The 21,710-nt window shown below is 49.9% G+C and overlaps 1 protein-coding gene across 5 annotated transcripts in view; it reads right to left on the minus strand.

The window, feature by feature from the left end:
• RTEL1 (regulator of telomere elongation helicase 1) overlaps positions 1 to 21,710 on the minus strand; it is a 92,670-nt gene that overhangs the window by 5,132 nt on the left and 65,828 nt on the right. For 2 of the 5 annotated variants that reach the window (XR_003761482.2, XR_003761484.1), the window contains 11 exons: positions 21,200 to 21,350; positions 14,889 to 15,052; positions 13,957 to 14,052; positions 12,043 to 12,247; positions 11,675 to 11,818; positions 8,263 to 8,382; positions 7,535 to 7,780; positions 5,196 to 5,366; positions 4,049 to 4,219; positions 3,020 to 3,123; positions 617 to 935 (listed from right to left, as the gene is read on the minus strand). Coding sequence is in view for 2 of the 5 variants with exons in the window: in XM_029070430.2 (XP_028926263.1) it covers positions 852 to 935; positions 3,020 to 3,123; positions 4,049 to 4,219; positions 5,196 to 5,366; positions 7,535 to 7,780; positions 8,263 to 8,382; positions 11,675 to 11,818; positions 12,043 to 12,247; positions 13,957 to 14,052; positions 14,889 to 15,052; positions 21,200 to 21,350 (1,656 nt within the window). In the remaining 3 variants the exon portion in view is untranslated. Of the gene's footprint in view, positions 1 to 372; positions 936 to 3,019; positions 3,124 to 4,048; positions 4,220 to 5,195; positions 5,367 to 7,534; positions 7,781 to 8,262; positions 8,383 to 11,674; positions 11,819 to 12,042; positions 12,248 to 13,956; positions 14,053 to 14,888; positions 15,053 to 21,199; positions 21,351 to 21,710 lie in introns of those variants that run through there. The other 3 variants (XR_003761483.2, XM_029070430.2, XM_029070431.2) reach the window with 3 other exon arrangements.

The following is a 21,710-nucleotide window of genomic DNA, read 5'->3' on the forward strand; positions in this document are numbered from 1 at the left end:
AACACATGTGTGGTAAAGCCCATGTGAAGGCCAGATGTTTCTTTAACATGTGGTCTAAGACTGAGAATGCAGATGGGGGAAGGAGGGTGAGGGGGAAAAATGGGACATCACATCACTCATTTAGGAAAACCCCCTCTTGCCCCATCAATCAGAAGTCCCTAGCTTTTTGCTCCCACTGTGCACTTAGAAAAGCTGGGGTGCAGGCAGGCCAAGCATCTGATTTCCACCAGTAAAGGAAGCCTGATGTGGAGCCAAGAGCAGCAGCCTGCACTTACTTTCCAAGTCTCTACAGCACCTCTGGGCACGGTGGCAGGCTGGGAAACAATAGCCAATTCTGACATCTGACCATCCCACCAAGGAAACTTTAAACTCTTAAGCGCCAAGAATTTAATCCTGCAGGGGATCGAGCTTTGGTTGGTGGTCAGACAGGGTTACAAAACCAAATGTCCAAATGGTTCAACCCTCCCCTTGGTTCCAGGGCTTTCCCTCACTACTGAAAAACACTGTTGGAAACCTTATGGTTAGAAACCTCAGGGACCTTTAGGCCCCAGGCCCGGGGGTGGAATGAAAATGGCACTGGAGAGGTGATTCCCCCAGTCCCCTCATACGCACACACCCCAACCACAGCCGATGAGTTCCAGGCGTTCCTTGAGGCTCCTGGTGGAGACTGAAACCAACTCCCATCTCCGGAGACTGGCCACTCCCCCCATCTGCGCTGGTCCATCGGTGGAGCTGTTCCGGCCTCAGAGGTGGGGCACGCATCTTGAGGGGTGTTGGGCTGTGGCTCCAGGAGAGCAAGAAGGATTATCAGCCTCAGGACAAGGGGCCCACATCCTCCAAGGCCTCCTCTGTCACTGGGGATTTTTCCAAAAGAAGACTTGGGTGAGGTTCCTCTTCTTAGTGCTGGCTTGGCACGCCGGACATTTCTTAATGGTCTAGGGGATAGAAGAAGGAGGAGACGCGTGTTATGGAAGGTTGACCCAACACCCTCCAATGCTCATCTGCAATTGGGGAAGGGGAGGGAGCCCCAGAACCCATGTTCCTCGGATCTGCCCCACGTCCCCGCCCGGCAGGGAATACAGCTCGGGGCTAATACGGCATTCAGGGTCGAGGCTTGAAATAGCACCAAGGACCATAAGCATGGGAAGAGAAGGCTAGGGGTAAGAGAATCTGGTAGAAGCTTACACTGTTGCAAAACAGCGGGGAGGAAAAATACAGAGAAGGGGGGAATGTCACAGAGCAAAGGCCCTGACAAGCGAGGAGTCACTAATAGTCCAGAGACCAGAGGAGGAGGAGATGTGCCCAGGGTACAAAGTTTTTGTGGACCTGTTAACGAAAAACAGGAGGTGGTGTCTAGGAAAACTGATCAGCGCTGGTGGGAAAGGGACGCCTGGTCACTGGCAGGGGGAATGATTGGTTTTGGCACGGTCTGACTTCAGCCTGGCCCGCGAGGTGCTGCTAGGAAGGCAAGACTGGGAGTCAGCATTGGTCCTATGGGAAGCAGTGTGGCTCGGTGGAAAGAGCACGGGCTTGGGAGTCAGAGGTCATGGGTTCGAATCTCGATTCTGCCACATGTCAGCTGTGTGACTGTGGGCAAGTCACTTAACTTCTCTGGGCCTCAGTTACCTCATCTGTAAAATGGGGATGAAGACTGTGAGCCTCACGTGGGACAATCTGATTACCCTGTATCTACCTCAGCGTTTAGAACAGTGCTCTGCACATAGTAAGCGCTTAACAAATACCGACATTATTAACTCTCTGGGAAATTTCTTCCAGGTGAAGATTCTGCTCTCTAGGATGGCAGAGGGACCTCTCAAAGCCTCAAAGTGCCAAGGCTCTGAAAGCTCAGTGGTCCGCCCTGCTCCCCCCACCTTTTAAAATTTATTTATGGATCTGTCAAGCACCTACTATAAGCCGGGCACTGTACTAAGCGCTGGGCTAGATGCTACCTCATCAGGTTGGACACAGTCCGTTGTCCCTCATGGGACTCACAGTCTTAATCCTCATCTTAATGTATGAGGTAACTGAGGTCCAGAGAAGTGAAGTGACTTGCCCCATGTCACAAAGCAGAAGATCGTAAGCTTGTTGTAGGCAGGGAATGTGATTGTTTATTGTTGTATTGTACTCTCCCAAGCACTTAGTGCAGTGGTCTGCACACAGTTAAGTGCTCAATAAATACGACTGAGTGAATGAAGTGGCAGAGCTGGGATTAGAATCATGGTCCTTCTGACATGGTCCGAGCTCTCTCCAGCTGCTTCTCACTAGGCCAAGGTGCTTGCCTTGCCCCAAAGCTCTCTTTCCTAGCTGTGGCCCAGAAGGCAGAGACAGGGTTTGAAGAGAATCGCTTCTCTAGAGCTGCTGAGCTCTCTCCCTCTTGGACACCGCCCCCCAGCCTTGGAGTTATGAGGTCATATGGCATCTGGGCCCATTGGCCCCCTGCCCTCCCATGGCTGGAAAGAGTGGTCATCTAACTAGGGGAGAAGGAAAGGTCACAGGACCCAGACAATGGGAAACAGGTGATTCAGAACTTCCACCCATTTGCCCGGCACTTCATTTTCTCTTTCTCATTCTTTGGGCTGGGCCGGCTGGCCAGCTGTGCTCTACTTGTGCCCATCCAACTCCAGCCATTCTTTCAGGGCCCCTATTTCAATAAACCTAGAAAGCTTTATGCTGTAACCATCTTGTTCTCAGTTTAAGTTGGTTTTTAGTTTGCAAGACCCAACTAGAAGTGACAAGGCACACAAGTGAATGCTCTGGCTGATGGCTGGGGTTGGATAGGCACAAGAGCACAGCTGGCTGGCCGGCCCACCATGGCCCTACCACTAGCAACCACCCTACCCTAAACTACCACTAGTGGTTTGCCCAAAGCCACACAGCGGACTAGTGGCAGAACCGGCATTAGAACCCAGGACCTTCTGAATCTCTATCCGCTTTGCCGTGCTGCTTCCCCAACCTCAATGTCCCCACAGAGACAACAGAGACAGGAGTCGTACGAAAGAACCTATAAAGTCGCGCCAACCTTGAGGTGCTGCTGCCAGCATGCCTTGCAGGAATAGAAGTTACAACCCTGGCACTGAAAGGGCACAACGTCCTCAGCTTTGCAACCTGGACAATGGAATCCTTCTGGAAGAAGGGAACGGAGGAAAAGAGAGGGACAAGAGATGGCTCTTGATTCCCACACAGCTATCATCACCAAACCATATTTGTTTCCAGGTAACTGGCACGTGTCTACGGCCCACCCTCTGCTTCCTGAGGCCACATCATTGCGGATTATGACTTAAGTCTAACGAAGCCCACTTAACTCCACCTTCTCTCAACTCATCATAACTCTCCCCCAAGCTTGCATTCAAATCAAAAGGACTCCGGAAGGATGAGTAGGGAAAAAAAAATACATCAAATTGCCTTGCCCTTAGGTAATGCAAAATTTTAATCAGAAGGTGACTAAGCAAAGGGATTAGCCAAACTCTATAATTGCACACTCCCAAACTTCCAGCTTCTTCAGTCTGAAACTGCAAGGAAAAAGGCCTCCCTTCTTCCTCCTCATCTTCTGTTTTTTGGGATTTTTTTGTTTGTTTGTTTTTAAGGTCTGGGCACTAGGAGCCATCGCTATGAGATTCTCTGCAGCTTCTTGCTACTCTCCTGCAGCCCTGACTGAATTTCCCTCCCAAAATGCGTGCCCCTCCCTTGATCCCACTTGCCATCACCATTAGCCCAGCTTGGTTCCTAGGAGCAGGGCTTGTAGTTGCAGATCCTATAAACCTTGGGGCCTGGGGGTGCCAGGGACACTGCCAATGCTTCTGGGAGTGGCTGCACAATCCCAGATGGAAACTCCAGGGCACAGAATGCATTTCAGAGCCCACCAAAGATGCCTCAACTGGAATCTCCCTCCAAGGCAGCAACTGGCCAGACACAAAAGGGCCGACCCGTAACCGGAGGGTGGGCAGGGAGTGGCACATAGCCCTTGAACTCAAAATTCAAGAATCTGAATTTCCTGTAAGACACGAAAAAGGTAGCTTCTACCAAACTACTCAAGGCTACATTTACTCACTCCACCCGGGCTCAGCACGGCAGGGAAAAGTGGGGATCAGATCGGGCTCTGGAAGGACCCGAAGGCAGCCAGCTGCCTCTGGAATTTCTGGAGGGTCAGATTTGCTCTCTTTACAGCAGAAGGTGGAAATTTTGCTTTGTGTTTTCTTGCACTTCTCACTCTTTTTGGTGTCTGGGGAGGAAAAGAAACAAACAAGTGGTTAGAGAATGAGCGACGGCTTAGAGAGACTTCTGACCGCTGCCACGGAACATAGCAAGTTAAAGTGCTTAGCACAGTGTATTGCAGCCAGAGGGTGATCAAATATTAACAATAATAACAACGATAATAATACTAATAATCATGGTTACTTGTTAAGTGCTTACTATATGCCCAGCACTGTACTAAGGGTTGGGTAATTACCATACAATAAGATCAGACCCACTCCCTGTCCCACATGGGGCTCACAGTTCAAGGTGGAGGGAGGAAAAACATGTACTGAATCCTCATTCTACAGATGAGGAAACTGAGGCACAGGGAAGTTAAGTGATTTATCTACAGTCACCCAACAGGCAAGAGGCAGAGCCGGGGTCAGAACACGAGTCATCTGACAGCCTGGCTCATCTCTTTCCACTACGCCGTACTGCTTTCCGTAGTAACAAATAAATAGTAAATAAGTAGTAATAAATGCTATTACTACTAGTACTAATACCGTCACCACCCCCTTCTACTATATTCTACTAAAAAAGGTGCAGGCATTTATGCACAGACACACCCATGCAATTTATGAAAGATTCAATGCCAAGTCCTGGGCTGGTGCAGGCTCAGTTCCTAGGAAGGACCAAAATCAGTTGTGAAAGAATCCAGGCCCAAAGGCGGTCTGAGTGGGAGGGTCAACTTCTCAGAAGCAGAGCGGCATCTACATAGGAACGACTGGGGTCTGGGAGGGGGTGAGGGGAAGACCGACTCATCTCCCTCAGACAGGAGGGAGTCGACAGACTCCGCCGCTCCCTCTAAGGAGCGCCGGATGAAGAGTTGGAAACTACGGCTCCATCCGGCCACATGAATAATCTATCTATTGCCTGCTGTGCTGGGAAGGGAGAAGAGGAAGACAGGGGAGGATCCTGCTCCAAGTGGCTCAAGGAGAACCCAGAAGGAGCCTACACCCTACCTGGAGAGGGTCCTGCTGCCGCCGCCTGTGCTAGGGAACTAGGGCCGGGTGGCTCCTTGGGGCTCCCGGGGGCTGGGTCCTGCTTCCCCTCGCTGGAACTCATTCCTGTTAAGTCCTGGCACATCTGGTGGAACTGCTGCTTGTGATGAGGGCGGACGAACATGGAGAACCCTGCACGGAGGGAGGCAAGCCATCAGGGGTAGAAAAATCCATTCCCATACTTGGTTGGGGTCGGGGAGATGCTCCCGAGTGGGAGGAATATTAACTTGTCTCCCCACTTCAGAGTCTGGTGGAATTCATCCTAGGACGGGGTGGGTGATGTTCTCTTACGAGAACAGTCTGTTTGCCATAGAAGGGCTGGCTCCTTCCTCAGCCTCATCTCTCTGAGGCTGGACTGCCAGGCAGAGGCGTGCTAGACTGGGCCAACATGGTAGTGCTCTGGACAGCTCATTTCAATCCAGCTCCACAGAGCGAGGGGAAGGATGATCTGCTAAGAACATCTCTGGGCAGGGTGGACCGTGGACTCCATCTTTGCCCAGGGATGAGGATTTAATGCCAGATGAAACCAATGTTTTCTCCAAGGCTCTGAAGAGGAAGCAACCCCTGATCAGAGGAACTGCGGCTTGGCCCGTGGAGTCTGGAGTTTGGGCAAAGGGCCTTTGGAGGCCCATTTTCCAAACTTACAATGGTCACTCTGAATTTATTCTGTTTTCCAGAATATTAACTCTCCCACACAATTCAGGGCCATCCAGAAACTTGTCAGGCACACCCTTAATTTCCTCATTCGTGCCACCGATACTGAGCAGGACTGGCCTTGGGACCAATCGCTGTGAGACACTTCTCGTCCCGACCCCCCTCAGGTTGACCAAGAGACACTGAGCTCCAACCCGTAGATGTGACCCTCAAACCGGACACCCCCACACACATCTGACACCACTGTAGTCAAGACTTCTCACCGGTGCCTTTGGGCACTCAATCAGTCCCCTCCCAACGACCTAGCCTCTCCCTTTCTACCCCAGCCCACACGCTTTGCTCCTCTAACACCAACGTAGTCACTGTACCTTGATTTCACTGTCGAGCACTTGCTCTCACCTCTCCTCCTGCCTGGAACTCCCTCTTCTCTCATATCTGACAGACCACCTCTCTCCCCCTCTTCAAAGTTCTATGAAAATCACAGCTCCTCCAGGAAGTCTTCCCTCACTGATATCTCATCTTCTCACCCTATTTATTCTCTCTCCCTTCCGCATCACCTGTGCATTTGGGTCAGTACTCCCTAAGCACTTTAAACTCACTCCACCCCAGTCCCACAGCACTGAGGTACATATCCTTATACACAGCTGCTTCCTCTATCTGTAAATTATTTTAATGTCTGTCTCTCCAACTGGATTGTAAGCTCAAGGGCAGGGATTGTATCTACCGGCTCTATTTTAATTTCCCAAGCGCATACGTAATGCAGTGTTCTGCACATAGTAAGTACTCAAATACCACTGACTGCCTGATTCTAGCTTACACCTATTACGTCCCCCTTGCCTACCTGGCCTGTCGTGGTCATAAAAAGAAATGAAATTGGCCTGGCAGATTTTTTCTTTACTAAGCCATATTAGATCTTGGTGGGGGTTTTTGCTATTTGACATGGCTGAAAACCAATGATTAACATTCACATTAAGCTGCTGGGGTGATTAACTCTTGGTGGGATCCTTTATCCCCTGCAAAAGGACACAACATATGCCACTTTTTAATCCTCTTGCCCTCCAGAAATTCACCAAATTAGAAGCTAAGTGTCTTTGCTGGGAATACTGCACAATCCTCAGGTACTGCGGCCTGCAGGCCGTCAGGCCTGGCTCACCAAAATACATCCACCCGTCTTGGTTTCATTCCAGGTATTTTTAATACTACTCCTTTCCCGATTCATGTCTGGCTTTCCAACTCTCCTTCACAAGTTGGACTACTTCCAGTCAGTTTCCTTTAAAAAAAAAAACAACACTCAAAGAACTCCCATATAATAAAGTCCCCTGAACTGGCCCCTTCGGTTTCACTCTAAAGGGGATTTACGGGAAAACAGGGTGAGTAGAAGCTACCTCAAAGGCTCTCGGGGGAAATCCACTCTCAGTTTCACCTTGAACTTTCCACACCTTTGTCTCCTGGGCTCCAAGCAGCAGCTGCCAACTGTCGCAGGGCACGGTGGCTCTTTGTCAGAGGCAAGGAATCTCCCTGGCCCGTCCGGGAATGGCTAGCGGTGGCTGGGACCTAGGAACCATGTCCCCGGGGCTCATCTGCGGGACCTCAAAACAGTGAAACGGGGCACATTTCCCGTAACTGAAGTGGCACGCGATACTTGCTTTCCAGCAGGTGGAAATCCTCAGGTTTTTCTGTGGTGAGGGCAGCTATCACAGGCACCATCGCCTCGTAGTTGTCATCCTTCTTGTACGTAGAGAGGGCCGCGGTCAGCTGGCTGCAACCGCTTTGGCCGAGTGACCTCCGGATGTCCGCGAGGTAAGCCGCCACCGCTGCCTGACTGCTCTTCTCTCCGGGGGCTCCGGGCTCTTCCTGGGAGCTGGCGCTTGGCACGTGGGGGCGGCTCACTCCTGAGATGGAGAAGAGACCTGAGAGGATGATGACCACGGCGACTTCCGACAGGTGAGCGCGGACCGGCGGATTCCCACACGCAAAGTGGGTCAGGAGAGCAGTGCCTGCAGACAGAGTGACGTCCAGGGGAGCCCCCCAGCCGCCCTTTGCATTTTTGCCGCTCTTCCTGTCACGAAGCATGCTCCAAAGAGCTCAAACCGTGACAAAAACATCTGCATGCTGAAGAATTATGTCAAACCATTTAGCTTGCTGATTTTGGCCTACAAATATTTGTTAGTAAGATACACTGCCATTTCCAGTCTAAGGATTTAAAAGAAAAAAAAAAGTAACCCAAGTTTACGGAGACTGTACCAAAAAGTCCCCATGACTAATGTGTTTATTTTCCTCTAAGTCTGCTCAACTGGTACCTGCTCTGGGGAAGAATTTGGGACCCCCCCACTGAGGGTGGGGTTAGGGGAGACTTGGCCAAGAGACCACGTACCTTTAGGCTGCAGCAGAGAGGACAAGTGAGCTCCCCCCTGATTCAAGTGGATGTCACAGTTCAGCTGTTCTGATGACCCTTCAGAGAAGGTTATCTTCGGTTTGAGCTGCTTCTTCCCTTCTAAAAAGAATACCCAGACTCAAAAAGAGCAACTGAGAGCCTGCACTCCTGTGGTGCTGTGAGATGGGCAGGCGCCCTCAGAGTCGAGGCCTTGGTGGAAGAAGAGTAGGAAGGAGGAGGAGGAGGAGAAGATCCTGACTGCCCTGACTACAGCAGGCCCTAGCCCAGGCACTGAGCTCCCTGCAGTGAGCAAGAGATACAGTGCCCAAGGGAACACAAGTAAAGCCGCATGGCTGAAGCAGGATGGCTCAGTGGAAAGAGCACGGGCTTGGGAGCCAGAGGTCATGGGTTCGTATCCCAGCTCTGCCACTTGTCAGCCGTGTGACTGTGGGCAAATCACTTAACTTCTCTGTGCCTCAGTTACCTCATCTGTAAAATGGGGATTAAGACTGTGAGCCTCATGTGGGACAACCTGATTACCCTGTAAATCTACCCCAGGGCTTTGGAAGAGTGCTCTGCACATAGTAAGCGCTTAACAAATACCAACATTATTATTATTATTATTATTAAAGCCAGACTAGTTCATCTTCAGGAAATCCGATTTTACTTTCAGACAGCTCAGGGGAACAGCCCCAAGTCCTGGGCACTGTGGGGAATCACCTGGCTAAGATGTTGATTGACAATCAGTCCTCCATCCCAGTGATGTTGTTTGGGTCGCCATGCTGGGAAAAGTTTTATCGTACATAAAATGGCCAGAGCAGAAGATAATGTACCGGTGGTGGTACAGAACTGCTTTACTTGCCAATGATCGACTTAACTTCTTATGAACCTTTAGCCTTTCCCTGGTTTTACCAGCCTTTCTCGGGTTCAGGGATGTGTTTGTGGTCCATCCCCTTCTCACTTTAGCATGAAACCAAAAGCCGTATTTAGTGTGGCTCTTTTAGGAATTTTCCAGTACAACCAAAAGACACACACTTTGCTCCTCTAACTGCCAACCTATTCACTGTACCTCGATCTCATCTATCTCGCCATCGACCTCTCACCCATGTCCCGCCTTGGGCCTGGAACGCCCTCCCCTTTCATATCCGACAGACGATCACTCTTCCTACCTTCAAAGCCTTGAAGAGGCATTCCCCGACAAGGCCCTCATTTCCTCTTCTCCCACTCCCTTCTGCGTCGCCCTTGCATTTGGATTTGCGCCCATTATTCACCCCTACCTCAGCCCCACAGCACATATGTAACATCCATAATTTATTAATTTTTATTCATGTCTTTATTTTTATGTTTGTTAAGTGCTTACTGTATGCCACGCATTGTACTAAGCACTGGGGTAAATACAAGCTAATCAGGTTGCACAAAGTCCCTGTCCCACATGGGGCTTACAGTCCTCCTAATCCCCATTTTTTACAGATGAAAGGAACTGAGGCACGAAGAAGTGAAGTGACTTGCCCAAGATCACATAGCAGACACATGGTGGAACTGGGATTAGAATCCAGGTCCTTTGACTCCCAAGCCTCTGGCTCTGGCCATGCTGCTTCTTTGTCTGTCTGTCTCCCCCTACAGACTGTAAGCTCACTGGGAGCAGGGAATGTGTCGTCAACCCTGTTATACTGTACACTTCCAAGCGCTTAGTACAGTGCTTTACATAAAGTAAGTGCTCAACAAATAAAACTGAGTCAACCCCAACTAATGGGCTGCCTTGATTGGTGATGTTTTTGCCTGGTACCTACTGAGGCCCCAGCACATTGCTTTTGCCCTCAGAACAACTCATCCCTGGAGTCAATCCAGTCCAACACCTCCCTCTCTAATCTTGGTTGTGCTGAGTTCTTAGGGAACTGAGAAATCTCAGCCATGGAGGCCTTTGCTCTTCTGGCCGATACTCCAGGTTCTGAGCTCAGATCCTATTTTTAATTCTCATTTCTGCCATTTCCCAAGGAGGCTCAACTGGATTAGGGACACTCTGACTTCACAACATTAAACTGCCACTGTCTTTGGGGACTCAAAGGGACACCTCAGGAAGCCCGAGAGCCTCTTCCCCGCCCACAGTCGTTTCGGACAGCTGCTCACATGGAAGCCAATAAGGCAGCGGGACTCTGGCAAGAGCTGGGACGAGTGGGGGAGGAGCAGATCCTTCCACCTGCCCACTCCCACATGACGTCTCACATACAGCTGGCTACTGTGGAAGCAGCATGGCCTAGTGGAAAGACACGGGTCTGGGAATCAGAGGACCTGAGTTCTAATCCCAGTTCCGCCACTTGCCTGCTTTGTGATCTTGGGCAAGCCACACAACTTCCCCGTGCCCGTTTTCTCAACTGTAAAATGTCGGGGCGAAATACTTTAGACTGCGAGCCCTGTGTAAGACACAGACTATGTCTGTCTTGATTAACTTGTATCTACCCCAGCGCTTAGAACAGTGCTTGACACCTAGCAAGCACTTAACAAATACCATAAGGAAAAAAAGGGTGGGGAGGGGAGGAAGATGACGATATCCTCTGTTCTGACTCCCCGCCTGGCATAATTCAATAAAAAGACAGCGAGCGGTTCAATTCGAGGACCTCAAAATCAGGTCCATGGTCACTAAAAGACATTAAATGGGGAGGGTCTTGAACGGGGCCAGCTTATGAAACACATATAAATTAGTGATGGTGCATTTCTTGCAGATTGCCAAGTCATGAGGAGCAAGGTTCACCAGCACCCCTCAAGGACCCTAAATCTGAATAGGTAGGAAAGTTGAAAGAGGGGTGGGGGGAGGAAGGAGAAAAGTGGGTGGAGGACAAGGGAGTAATTTTGGGAGACAGCACTCTGGATTTCCCCGGGGTGAGGAGGTGCTGAGGCTTCTCTTCAGCTATGACCTGAGAAGACCCTGCGCAAATCACTTGCCTAGGGGAAGCCCCCTCTGATACCTGTGACTTCCTCCCACCTTTCAGATAGTCTGGCTACTGGTGGTTAGGAAAGCAGTGTAGCCTAATGGATAGAGCATGGGCCTGGGAGTCAGAAGGACCTGGGTTTCAATCCTGGCTCTGCCACTTGTCGGCTGTGTGACCCTGTGACCCTCTTCACCACTATGTGCCTCAGTTCCCTTTTCTGTAAAATGGGGATTTTATATCCACGTGGGATATGGACTGTGTTCCACTTGATTAGCTTGTATCTACACCACTGCTTAGTATAATGCCTGGCATGTAGCAGTGCTTAGATACTATTAAAAAAATAAGTGAATCGACTCCACCCACCCCACCACCCTGCAACGAGGCAGAGCACAGGGAACGGGGGTTCAAACTTGCCTCTGGGGTGTGGACCAGGTGCTCCTTCTACTGCCAACCCTTTGTCGTTGGGCTAACCAAGAGCCACTCACCATCTGGGTCTTCTTGGGCCAGCTGCTCTCTCTCCTGGCGTGACAGGCTGTGCTCAGGTTTGTAGCCACAGCCCTGACCGGTCAGTTTCCGACATGCTTCCTCAAATTGCTTCTTATGGTGGGGCCGGACAAACTGATAAAACTCTATCATGCACAAAGTCAGGAGAAGCAGCCCATTAGCCCCAGCTCACATTTACTGAACCAAGTTCACAGTCCTCGCTCTCATTAGTTCACATGGAAACAGACTTGGTTTCTCATCCTGCAGGGGAGGGCTAAATAGAGTGCGAGGGGTAACAGATGTGATAAACCAACACCTCCAGAGGAAAGGGTGACAGGTGTCAGAGCAAAAGGAAGTAGGTCTAGAGTACCTCGGAGCAGACTGTGCTTCTTGGGGTCCTCCACAAACAGGGAGCTGATTTCTGCCAGCAGAGTGTTGAAGTTGTCCGTCGCCTTGTACTGCTGCAGGGCCCGGGTGAACAGGCTAAAGCTGGCCTGACTGAGGGACTGCTTCACCGACACCATGAACGACTTGGCCTTGCCGGCCTGCTCTCTGGGAATCGGCCCCTGCTCACCCTGGAACACAACAGAGGCACTTGGGCATCTTGGGATTCCCAGAGACATATGCAGTGCTCAAAGCAAACCGATTCCACTCATTTGCCCCTCAACAGCTCCCATGTAGAGAGGAGTCAACTAAGGAACAGGCCTAAGGTCACTCAGCGAGCCTGTCTAACTGCCAAGGGGAGAACCACGAGTTCTGCTTCCCAGATCTCCTTGACCAAACTGCTCTCAGGGAACCTCTGAAGCCTCTGCGTTGGACAGCTGTGAGAAACATACTCAGAGCTTGGGGGCATTTTATTCTCAGCACGGGGCCAACTTGGGGCAAAGTGGATTTGGGGCTGGGGATAAAGTGGCAGATGTACATGATAAAAAGGAACACATACACACACATATGCCCCTCCTCACCCCCTCCAGGTTGAAGAGGATAAGACCCACCCAGACACCCCCACGTGGGCCGGGGAGGATGACACAAGGACAAACACATGTAAACGGTTAGGGGCACACAGAGGGAAAGCAGTAGTGGCTTGGCAGGCGGCATTTACTGCATGCCTACAATGTGCAGAAACCTATAAAAGGGACTTTGGGAACATACTGAATAAAAAGATACAATCCCTGGAGGAGCTTGCAAACTAAATGGAGGAGTCAGAAGGCATGAGATGGACATATATACTAGGGTTAGGAATGGGAAAAATAGCTATGTGTAATAGAAATGAGCAAACAAAATGAAAATTTACAAGAGTTGAGGGGAGCGAGGGGATGGCTTGTCTGGGAATATTAAGGAGATTAATCAGAGAATACGCCCTTGAGGAAGTGGTGTATTTTGAGGGCTTGAAAGAAGGGACCGGACACAGTTCGGTGAAACTGAAGGGGGGAGGGCGTTCTGGCAGAAGGAAAAGGCATGAGCCATGGGATGGAGGCAGGAGAGTAGAGAGTGCTGGAAAATTAGGAGGAGGAGTAAAGACAATCAGCCAGGGGGTGGTGGCAGAGGAGAGCAGATAAGTAGGAGTTAGTGAGCTGACAGAGTCTTGAATCTGATGGTTAGGAGTTTTGTTTTTTGTCCTGACTGAAGATGGGTGATTAATCAACCCACCAACCCCTAGGCCTCTGCCAGCAGACTGAAACAAAACACCAAAGGAGCCAAAAAAAAAAACCACCCCCAAAACTTCCGTAAACGTTGTGGTCACATCAGATATTTGACCGCAAACACTGTTTTCCACTTCAATCGAGACAAGTTGAACCCGGTCTGTGACCCAGGCTTTCCAAGGTGAGCGGGCTCACGGGGTCAGTAGTCAGGCCCTCCGAGGCCCGTCCAGTTCCCGGGTTCCATCCCAGTTCCAAGAGGCTGCAGTCTCCTGGTCTGCAATGGGGGCAGAAGGCTTTCCCCGAGGTGAAGAAGCCCAACCCATGTCCCGGGAGCACACAGGGTCTTCAGAGGAGCAGCGTAGCCTAGTGGATAGAGCCCGGGACTGGCAGTCAGATGACTAATTCCGGCTCAGCCATTCTGCGTGACCTTGGGCAAGTCACTTTACTAGGCCTCAGGTCTCTCATCGGTAAAACGGGGATTCAATACCTTTTCTCCCTCCTACTTACCATGTGAGCCCCACAAGGGACCCGGTGATCTTGTTATCTACCCCGGCGCTCAGTACGATACTTGGCACCCAGAAGGCGCTTAAATACCACAATTATTCCAGAACACTGTGCCTCGGGGTTCGGCACACACATACCACACTGGCGACGATCTTGATTTTCTTCCTGCCTCCTTTCTGCTCATCTGTCAGCCGTTTCTCATACTGGAGGGACAGTGTAGAGACACGCTGAGCCTGCACGAAAAATAACAGACACTCTCAGATCTCTGGACTACTGTATACTTTGTGAGTCAGGGATCGTCTCTATCAACTCTATCATAGTGTACTTTCCCGAGCATTTAGTATGGTGCTCTGCACACAGCAAGTCCTCAATAAATACCACTGCTTGATTCCCCCCAACGTAAGATTCCTGGAGAGAGGTGTGTTGAACAATGGGGTGCCTGGGTGTTCTCAGAAGCACGAAGATAATAATAATAATAATAATGTTGGTATTTGTTAAGCGCTTACTATGTGCTGAGCACTGTTCTAAGCGCTGGGGTAGACATAGGGGAATCAGGTTGTCCCACGTGGGGCTCACAGTCTTAATCCCCATTTTACAGATGAGGGAACTGAGGCACAGAGAAGTTAAGTGACTTGCCCACAGTCACACAGCCGACAAGTGGCAGAGCTGGGATTCGAACTCATGAGCCCTGACTCCAAAGCCCGTGCTCTTTCCACTGAGCCACGTGAAGATGGGGAAGAAGGGGTCCCGAAAGACGGTCCAGCTGTTGAGAAAGCCGGGTTCCCCTGAGCCTACTTGCCAGGTTGACCCAAGACGTACCCTAGCTGTGTTTGGGGTCAGAAGCAGCTGGATTTCTGGAGGTCCTGGTCGCAAATGAACAGCGAAGGAGCTGCTTCTTCTGAACAGCGAATTGGGCTTTGGAGAATCGCAGCTTCTCTGGGAGACATCTGGCCAAGCAGAGGGCCAGGCAAGGTGGGGTGCCAGAAGGAAGGAAAGAAGATGATGCCAAGCCCGCCCTGTCTAAATACTTGGCCTATCCTGCCCGTTCAGCTAGCTGGGTAAAAGTTACCTTCTCTTCCCTGGGCAAGGGTTCGGACTCGTCCAGGTCCTCCCTTCTCTTCTCAGTGTGATCCAAGGCGGCCAGGAGTCCCATGGGCTGCCTCCGGGAGGAATTCAGCTCCTGCTCGTATTCCACGCACAGGCTGGCAGCGCCGTCCCCGTCCCCCGGGGGTCCTGGGCAAATGCAGGATGACAGGTGACCCCTGGTCCCTCGGAAATGTCGACAGTGCAAATCCCTCATTTCCACAGACAGAAGGTTTGGGGCTCAACACAGTGGGAGTGGGCAGAGGGGAATGGAGAGATGAACTCTCTTTTGAAACGTTCTTCCTTTCCCAGAGAGATTCCTCAGCAGAACCCAAATAAATCCCCTAATCTAGGGCCAGATGTCCCCACCCTGCCTTGGTCTGAGGCTCCCACAGCTCTTCTGAGTCTGCTGGGACAGTCTGGCATATTTTCAAGGGAAAACACAGAGCTCAAAGAGCCAAAGGGTCAGAAGTGAAACCTAGTAAATTTGGGAACTGTGCTGACCGCATGGCATTTTCACCAAGGGGCGGAAGAAGAGGCCTTTTTAGAAGCTTCCTGTATTTCCTGGAGATTTATGGGGTAAGAGAATGGGGTCAGGTTGATAGAATCCTGGAATCTGACTCAGGAGATCATTTCACAGGCCAGATCATGCTTAGCCTCCCTCTGCGGTCTATAGTGAGAGGCTCTGTGAGGTCTCGGTGCTGTGTCTTTCCTTGCATTCCCACGCAGCTGCCTTGAACTTATTCGCTCTCAAGGCTCCGACTACCACCTCTACTCGGATGAATCCCTATCTACCTCTCTCCTTCTCTGCAGTCTCACATTTCCTTCGGCCTCCATGAAATCTCTACCTGGATGCCCCACCAGCAACTTCAGTTCAATGGGTCCAAAACTGAGATCCTAACTGCCTCCTTAACTTTCCTATCACAATTGACGATAACACCATCCTCCTTTTCTATCCTGCCCATAATCGACCAATGGCATTTTCTGACTGCACAGCATTGTACTAAGTGCTTGGGAGAGTCCAATATAATAGAGTTGGAAGAGTCTATCCCTGCTCAAGAGGAGCCGATGGTCTAACTTCAGCATTATCCTTGACTCCTCTCTTTCAACCCCATATTTGGTCAGCCATCCAATTCGGTGGTTCCTTCCTCCGTGATCGATCCCTTCTTCTCCAATCAAATGTTCATTGATCCAAGTACCCATTATAACCTGGCTTGATTACTGCACCAACCACCTTGCTGATCTCTCCACATACTGACTATCCCATCTCCATTCTGCTGCTCAGATCATTTTTCTAAAACTCTGCTCTGCATAGCTCTCTCCACTCAAATGGTTGCCAATTCCTCTCCTCAAGCAGCACAAAATTCCTGACTACTGGCCTGAAGGAACTCAACTAGCTCTTTTCCTCATCATCACCATCAACAATAATAACAATGATGGTATTTGTTAAGCACTTACTGTGTGCCAAGCACTGTTCTAAGCACTGGGGTAAATACAAGGTAATACAAGGTAATCAGGTTGTCCCACGTGGGGCTCACATTCTTAATCCCCATTTGACAGATGAGGTAACTGAGGCACAGAGAAGTTAATTGACTTTCCCAAAGTCACACAGCTAACAAGTGGCGGAGCCGGGATTAAAACCCACGATCTCTGACTCCCAAGCCTGGGCTCTTCCTACTAAGCCACGCTGCTTCTCATAAATCAAGTGCTTGGAGATGTAAAAAAAATAGTCTGTTACTCCTCTCCCCCATCCCAGCCACCAGCTCTCCACATGATTTTCTGCCTGCTTGGGAGACACCCCAGCACCTTTTCCCTCCTAGTTACCTACTCTCTTCCCCCACTACACCTCAGCTCTTCAGTCTTCTCAAGCTCCTCATTGTGCCACATGCTCCAATCCTATTGCTGTTGATCTCTTTCTTACTCACGTCCCCTCTCCTGCCTGCAAGTCCCTCTCTGTTCACATCCTGCAGACCACTGCTCTCCCAATCTTCAGAGTCCTTCTGAAGCCACATCTCCTCCAGGAGGCCTTCTCTGATTAATCCCTTATTCTTCACCCTCTACCCAAGCCCCACAACTGCCATTTTAGCACTTCTATATCACCAAACAACTAGGTACTCACACATACCTGTAAGCACTTATGTGCAAATCAATCCATGGTATTTACTCGTGTACTTACTGTGTGCAGAGCACTGAACTAATCACTTGGGAGGGAGTATAACACAACAGAGTTGATATGCACAATCCCTGCCCTCAAGTAGCTTATCAATCATATTTACTGATTGCTTACGGTGTGCACAGCACTATACTAAATGCTTGAGAGAGTACACTGTAAGAGTTGGTAGAGACGTTCCCTGCCCACAGTGAGCTTATAGTCTAGAGGAGGAGACAGACAATATAAATTACGGAGATGTACCTAAGTGCTGTGGGGCTGAGGTGAATAAAAGGTGCAAATCCAAGAGCAAGGGTGATGCAGGAGGGAGTGGGAGAAGAGGGAGATGAAGGTATAGTTGGGAAAGGCCTCTTGGTGGAGATGTGCCACAAGTACACATTTGAAAGTGGGAAGAGCGATCGTCTGTCGGAAATGAGGAGGGAGGGCATTCCAGGCCAGAAGCAGGATGTGGGCGAGAGATTGGTGGTGAGATAGACGAGAATGAGGTACTATTAGTAGGCTGGTATTAGAGGAGTGAAGTGGGCAGGCCAAGTTGTAGTAGGAGATCAAGGAGGCTAAGCTAAGACGGGGGAGAGGTTTTCGAAGCGCTTTAAAGCCAAAGGTAAGGAGTTCCTTTTTGATGCAGAGGTGGATGGGCAAACACTGGAGATTCTTGAGGAGTGGGGAAACATGGACTGCAGCGTGGCTCACTGGAAAGAGCACGGGCTTTGGAGTCAGAGGTCATGGGTTCAAACCCCGGCTCTGCCACTTGCCAGCTGTGTGACTTTGGGCAAGTCACTTAACTTCTCGGTGCCTCAGTTCCCTCATCTGTAAAATGGGGATTAAGACTGTGAGCCCCACGTGGGACGACCTGATTCCCCTGTGTCTACCCCAGCGCTTAGAACAGTGCTTGGCACATAGTAAGCGCTTAACAAATACCAACATTATTATTATTATTAAAAATGATCCGGGCAGCAGAGTGAAGTATGGAGAAGTATGGACTGGAGTGGGGAGAGACAGGAGGCAGGGAGATGAGCAAGAAGGGCTGATGCAGTAATCAAGGGAGGGCAGGATAAGTGCTTGGATTAATATGGTGGCAGTTTGAGTGGAGAGGAGAGGCTGGATTATAGCCACGTTATGAAGGTTGAACAGGATTTAGTGACAGATATAATATAAATTGAATATTGAATATCTTACAGTCTAGTGGGCATATCTTTATACTCCACTGCTAGAGTGTAAGATTCTTGAGTGCAGGGACCATTTTTGCTAATTCTATTGTACTGTCCCAAGCATTTAGAACAGTGCCTTGCACACAGTATGTGCTCAATACTGGTGACTGATTGCTTTCTTTGGCATTTTGACCTGGTTTTTAATCTATGTAGCTTCAGGTCGAAAGACACTTTATCCTCTTCATTTCTGCCATATGGTGAATCTCTTAATTCTATCTCTACCATCAATGATTCTCCCTACCAAGCCCTTTTGACACCTTGAATTTGAGAGTGCTTTGATTTTTCCAAAGCACTTCCACATCATTTCTCATGTTGTCTTCATAACATCCCCGCAACATAGTAAGAGGATGCAGAAATGTGGAGACAAGAGAGGAATAAATTGGTGTTATTCTTATAACAGTCAGTGTGGCCTTGTGGAAAGAGCATGGGCCTGGGAGTCAGAGGACCTGGGGTCTGATCCCAGCCCTGCCACTTCCCTGCTGTGTGGTCATGGGCAAGTAACATAACTTCTCTGGACCTCAATTTCCTCATCTGTTAAATGGGGGCTTGATACCTGTCCTCCTTCCTATTAAGAATGAGTCCCATTTAGGAAAGGAACTGTGTCTGAACTGGTTGTCTTGTATCAACCCCGTTGTTTAGAACAGCACATGACAGAGTATAAGCACTTAACAAACAGCTCTGTAATTGTTATGATTATTATTATGCCATTTGTTAAGTGGTTACTGTCAAGCACTGTTCTAAGCACTGGTGAAGAACCAAGTTATCAAGTTGGACAGAATCCCTGTCCCACTTGGGGCTCACTGTTGAGGAAACTGAGGCCAAGAGAAGTGATTTGACCAAGGTCACACAGCAAGTAACTGGCAGCATTGGGATTAGAACTAGGTCCTCTGACTCACAGGTCCGATACTGTCACGCCCATTTTACAGATGAGGGAGTGGAGGCACGGAGTGGTTGAATGACATGCTTGAGGTCGTGCTGCAAGTCAGGGGCAGAGCTGGGACTGAACTCTAGGTCTTCTGACTCCCAGACTAGACCATCCTGCCTCCTGTCCTTCTCTAGCTCAGGTTCTGGGGCACAAAGCATGGTTGAGAACACCACAAATTTGGCCGCACAATCCCAGGCCAGTCAGATTTTCACGGTCATGTTAAATTTTGCTTAGATACTTAATTCTTCCAAAGTCAGAGTCAAGAATGCTTCTGCTACATTTAGGAGTGCATCTGCTAACGATCAGGAGCTCTTTTGGACCACCGCCTACTCACATATTACATGTCCTACTCAGGGTGGTCAGCTGGCTCATTCTATACTCAAGTGAACCCAAAGAAGAGGAAGCATTCTCTAGGAATCTGTCAGAGCCTCTCTCAGGCTCCCTCTGACTGTTTATCTACTGAAGAGGGCCAGGTGGGAAAGCGGATGGAGAGAACAGAGACCTGTTTATGATGCAAGGGGAGCTCCTCACCATCCTGGAGCCAGCATGATCAAGTCTGACTACACAACACACCGGGTTAAGAAATTGTGGCGCGGTGGAAACCAGTAGCCCATTTTGCCTCATAATAGAAACACCCACGTATATAAGTGTCTGACCCCACTGACCTTGGTATAATCTCTTTGATTTCCACCACCTCCTGGGGTTTTGCTCTTTCATTCCCAGGCTCCCCAGTGGACCCCTCTTCAATTTGGCCAGACAAATGGTCTCTTGATCAGTTAATTGAGCAGCTTATATTACATGAGTGGCAGAAACACATAGGTCTGGGATGGCAAGGGAGGTGGGAAGATTTGTCAAGGGGCTGAGAAATTGTTGGTGCCTGTTTTCCAAACAGGAAAGCTGACTTCTAATTTTGGATTCTGATTGGGAACCCGATATACCAGTGCTCTCTGCCTGGGCTGGGGCTTTGTTTTTTCCATTTGTAATTTGGACAGAGGAGCAAATTCTTCACAGCCTCTAATGCTACGGGCTGAATAATAATTATGGTCCTTGATAAGCATTTACTATACACCAAGCACCGTACTAAGTGCTGGGGAAGATACAAGATCATCAGCTTCCTGTCTACACTGGGGCTCAGAGTCTAAGTAAGTGTGAGTAGGATTTAATTCTCAGTTTACAAAAGGAAGCTGAGGCACAAAGAAGTTACCCCAAGGTCACACAGCAGAGAAGTGGCGGAGCTAGGATTAGAACCCAGGTCCTCCGACTCCCAAGCCCATGCTCTTTCGACTAGGTCAGCTGCTTCTCCATGACTGACTAATAATAATACTAACTATGGTATGCACCAACCACTTCTCCCCAATTTATGGATGAAGAAACTGAGGCTCAGAGAAATTAAGGAACTTGAAATTGAGGCTCAGAGAAATTAAGGAACTTGCCCGGGGTCCCACAGCAGGTTGGCAGCAGAGCTGGGATGAGAACACAGGTCTCCCAAGTCCCAGCCCGGTGCTAATAATAATACTACTAATAATGATTATAGTATTTACTAAGTGCTTACTATGTGCCAGGCACTGTACTAAGGACTGGCATGGATACAAGCTAATCAGGTTGGACACGGTCCCTGTCCCAAGTAGGGCTCACAGTTTCAATCTCCATTTTACAGATGAGGTAACTGAGGCCCAGAGAAGTGAAGTGACTTGCCCAAGGTCAATGAGCAGACAAGTGGCGGAGCCGGGATTAGAACCCATTACCTTCTGACTCCCAGGCCCATGCTCTATCCACTATGCCATGCTGTGCCACTCTCCTCGTGCTCTTTCCATCAGGTCACATTGCTTCTCCTCTGACTGTTCCCTCTCCCCTCTTGCTAACTCCCCGTTAGTGGCAGAGCCCCACTGGTCATGCACATAGGTGGATGGTCCTGCGAGACCCGGAGAGTCTGTGGGCTGAGGAACCAGCACCTTCCTATCTCCCTCACGTGACCTGGGCGGGAAAATACCCACCTGACCATTTTCTCTTCAGGCTGGGAACGTGCACATCCAGGCTCTTGGCCTTCTTGGGCAAGAGGAGGGAGCTGGAAGAACCATAGGCAGCAGGACTGCATTCTCTTCCGGCCGGGCTCTGGATGGTGGCCCGGGGGAAGGGCATGGGCATCTGTACCCGTTGGAGGCAAGTTGTTCCATCAGACAGCGGAAGGGCATTTCCCTACTAGTGGCCTCTTCTCGGGACGGGCCTCTTCCCCGACCCGTTTTGGAGGACTCCGAGTCTCCCAGCATCTCCCCACCACTGCCGCACTGTACTCAGAGCTGGGGTCGACACAAGATAATCAGGTTGCTCACAATCTCAATTCCCATCGTACAGAAGAGGTAACAGGCCACACAGCAGACAAGTGATGGAGCCAGGATTGGTACCCAGGTCCTCTGACTCCCTCGCCTGTGCCCGTTCCACTAGGCTACGCTACTTCCTTCCAGTCTCAGCCCCACCTGGGAAAAACTGATGGTGCTCCCTTCTGGG

Source organism: Ornithorhynchus anatinus, chromosome 8 (genome assembly GCF_004115215.2).
Source record: "Ornithorhynchus anatinus isolate Pmale09 chromosome 8, mOrnAna1.pri.v4, whole genome shotgun sequence".
NCBI classification, from domain to species: Eukaryota; Metazoa; Chordata; class Mammalia; order Monotremata; family Ornithorhynchidae; genus Ornithorhynchus; species Ornithorhynchus anatinus.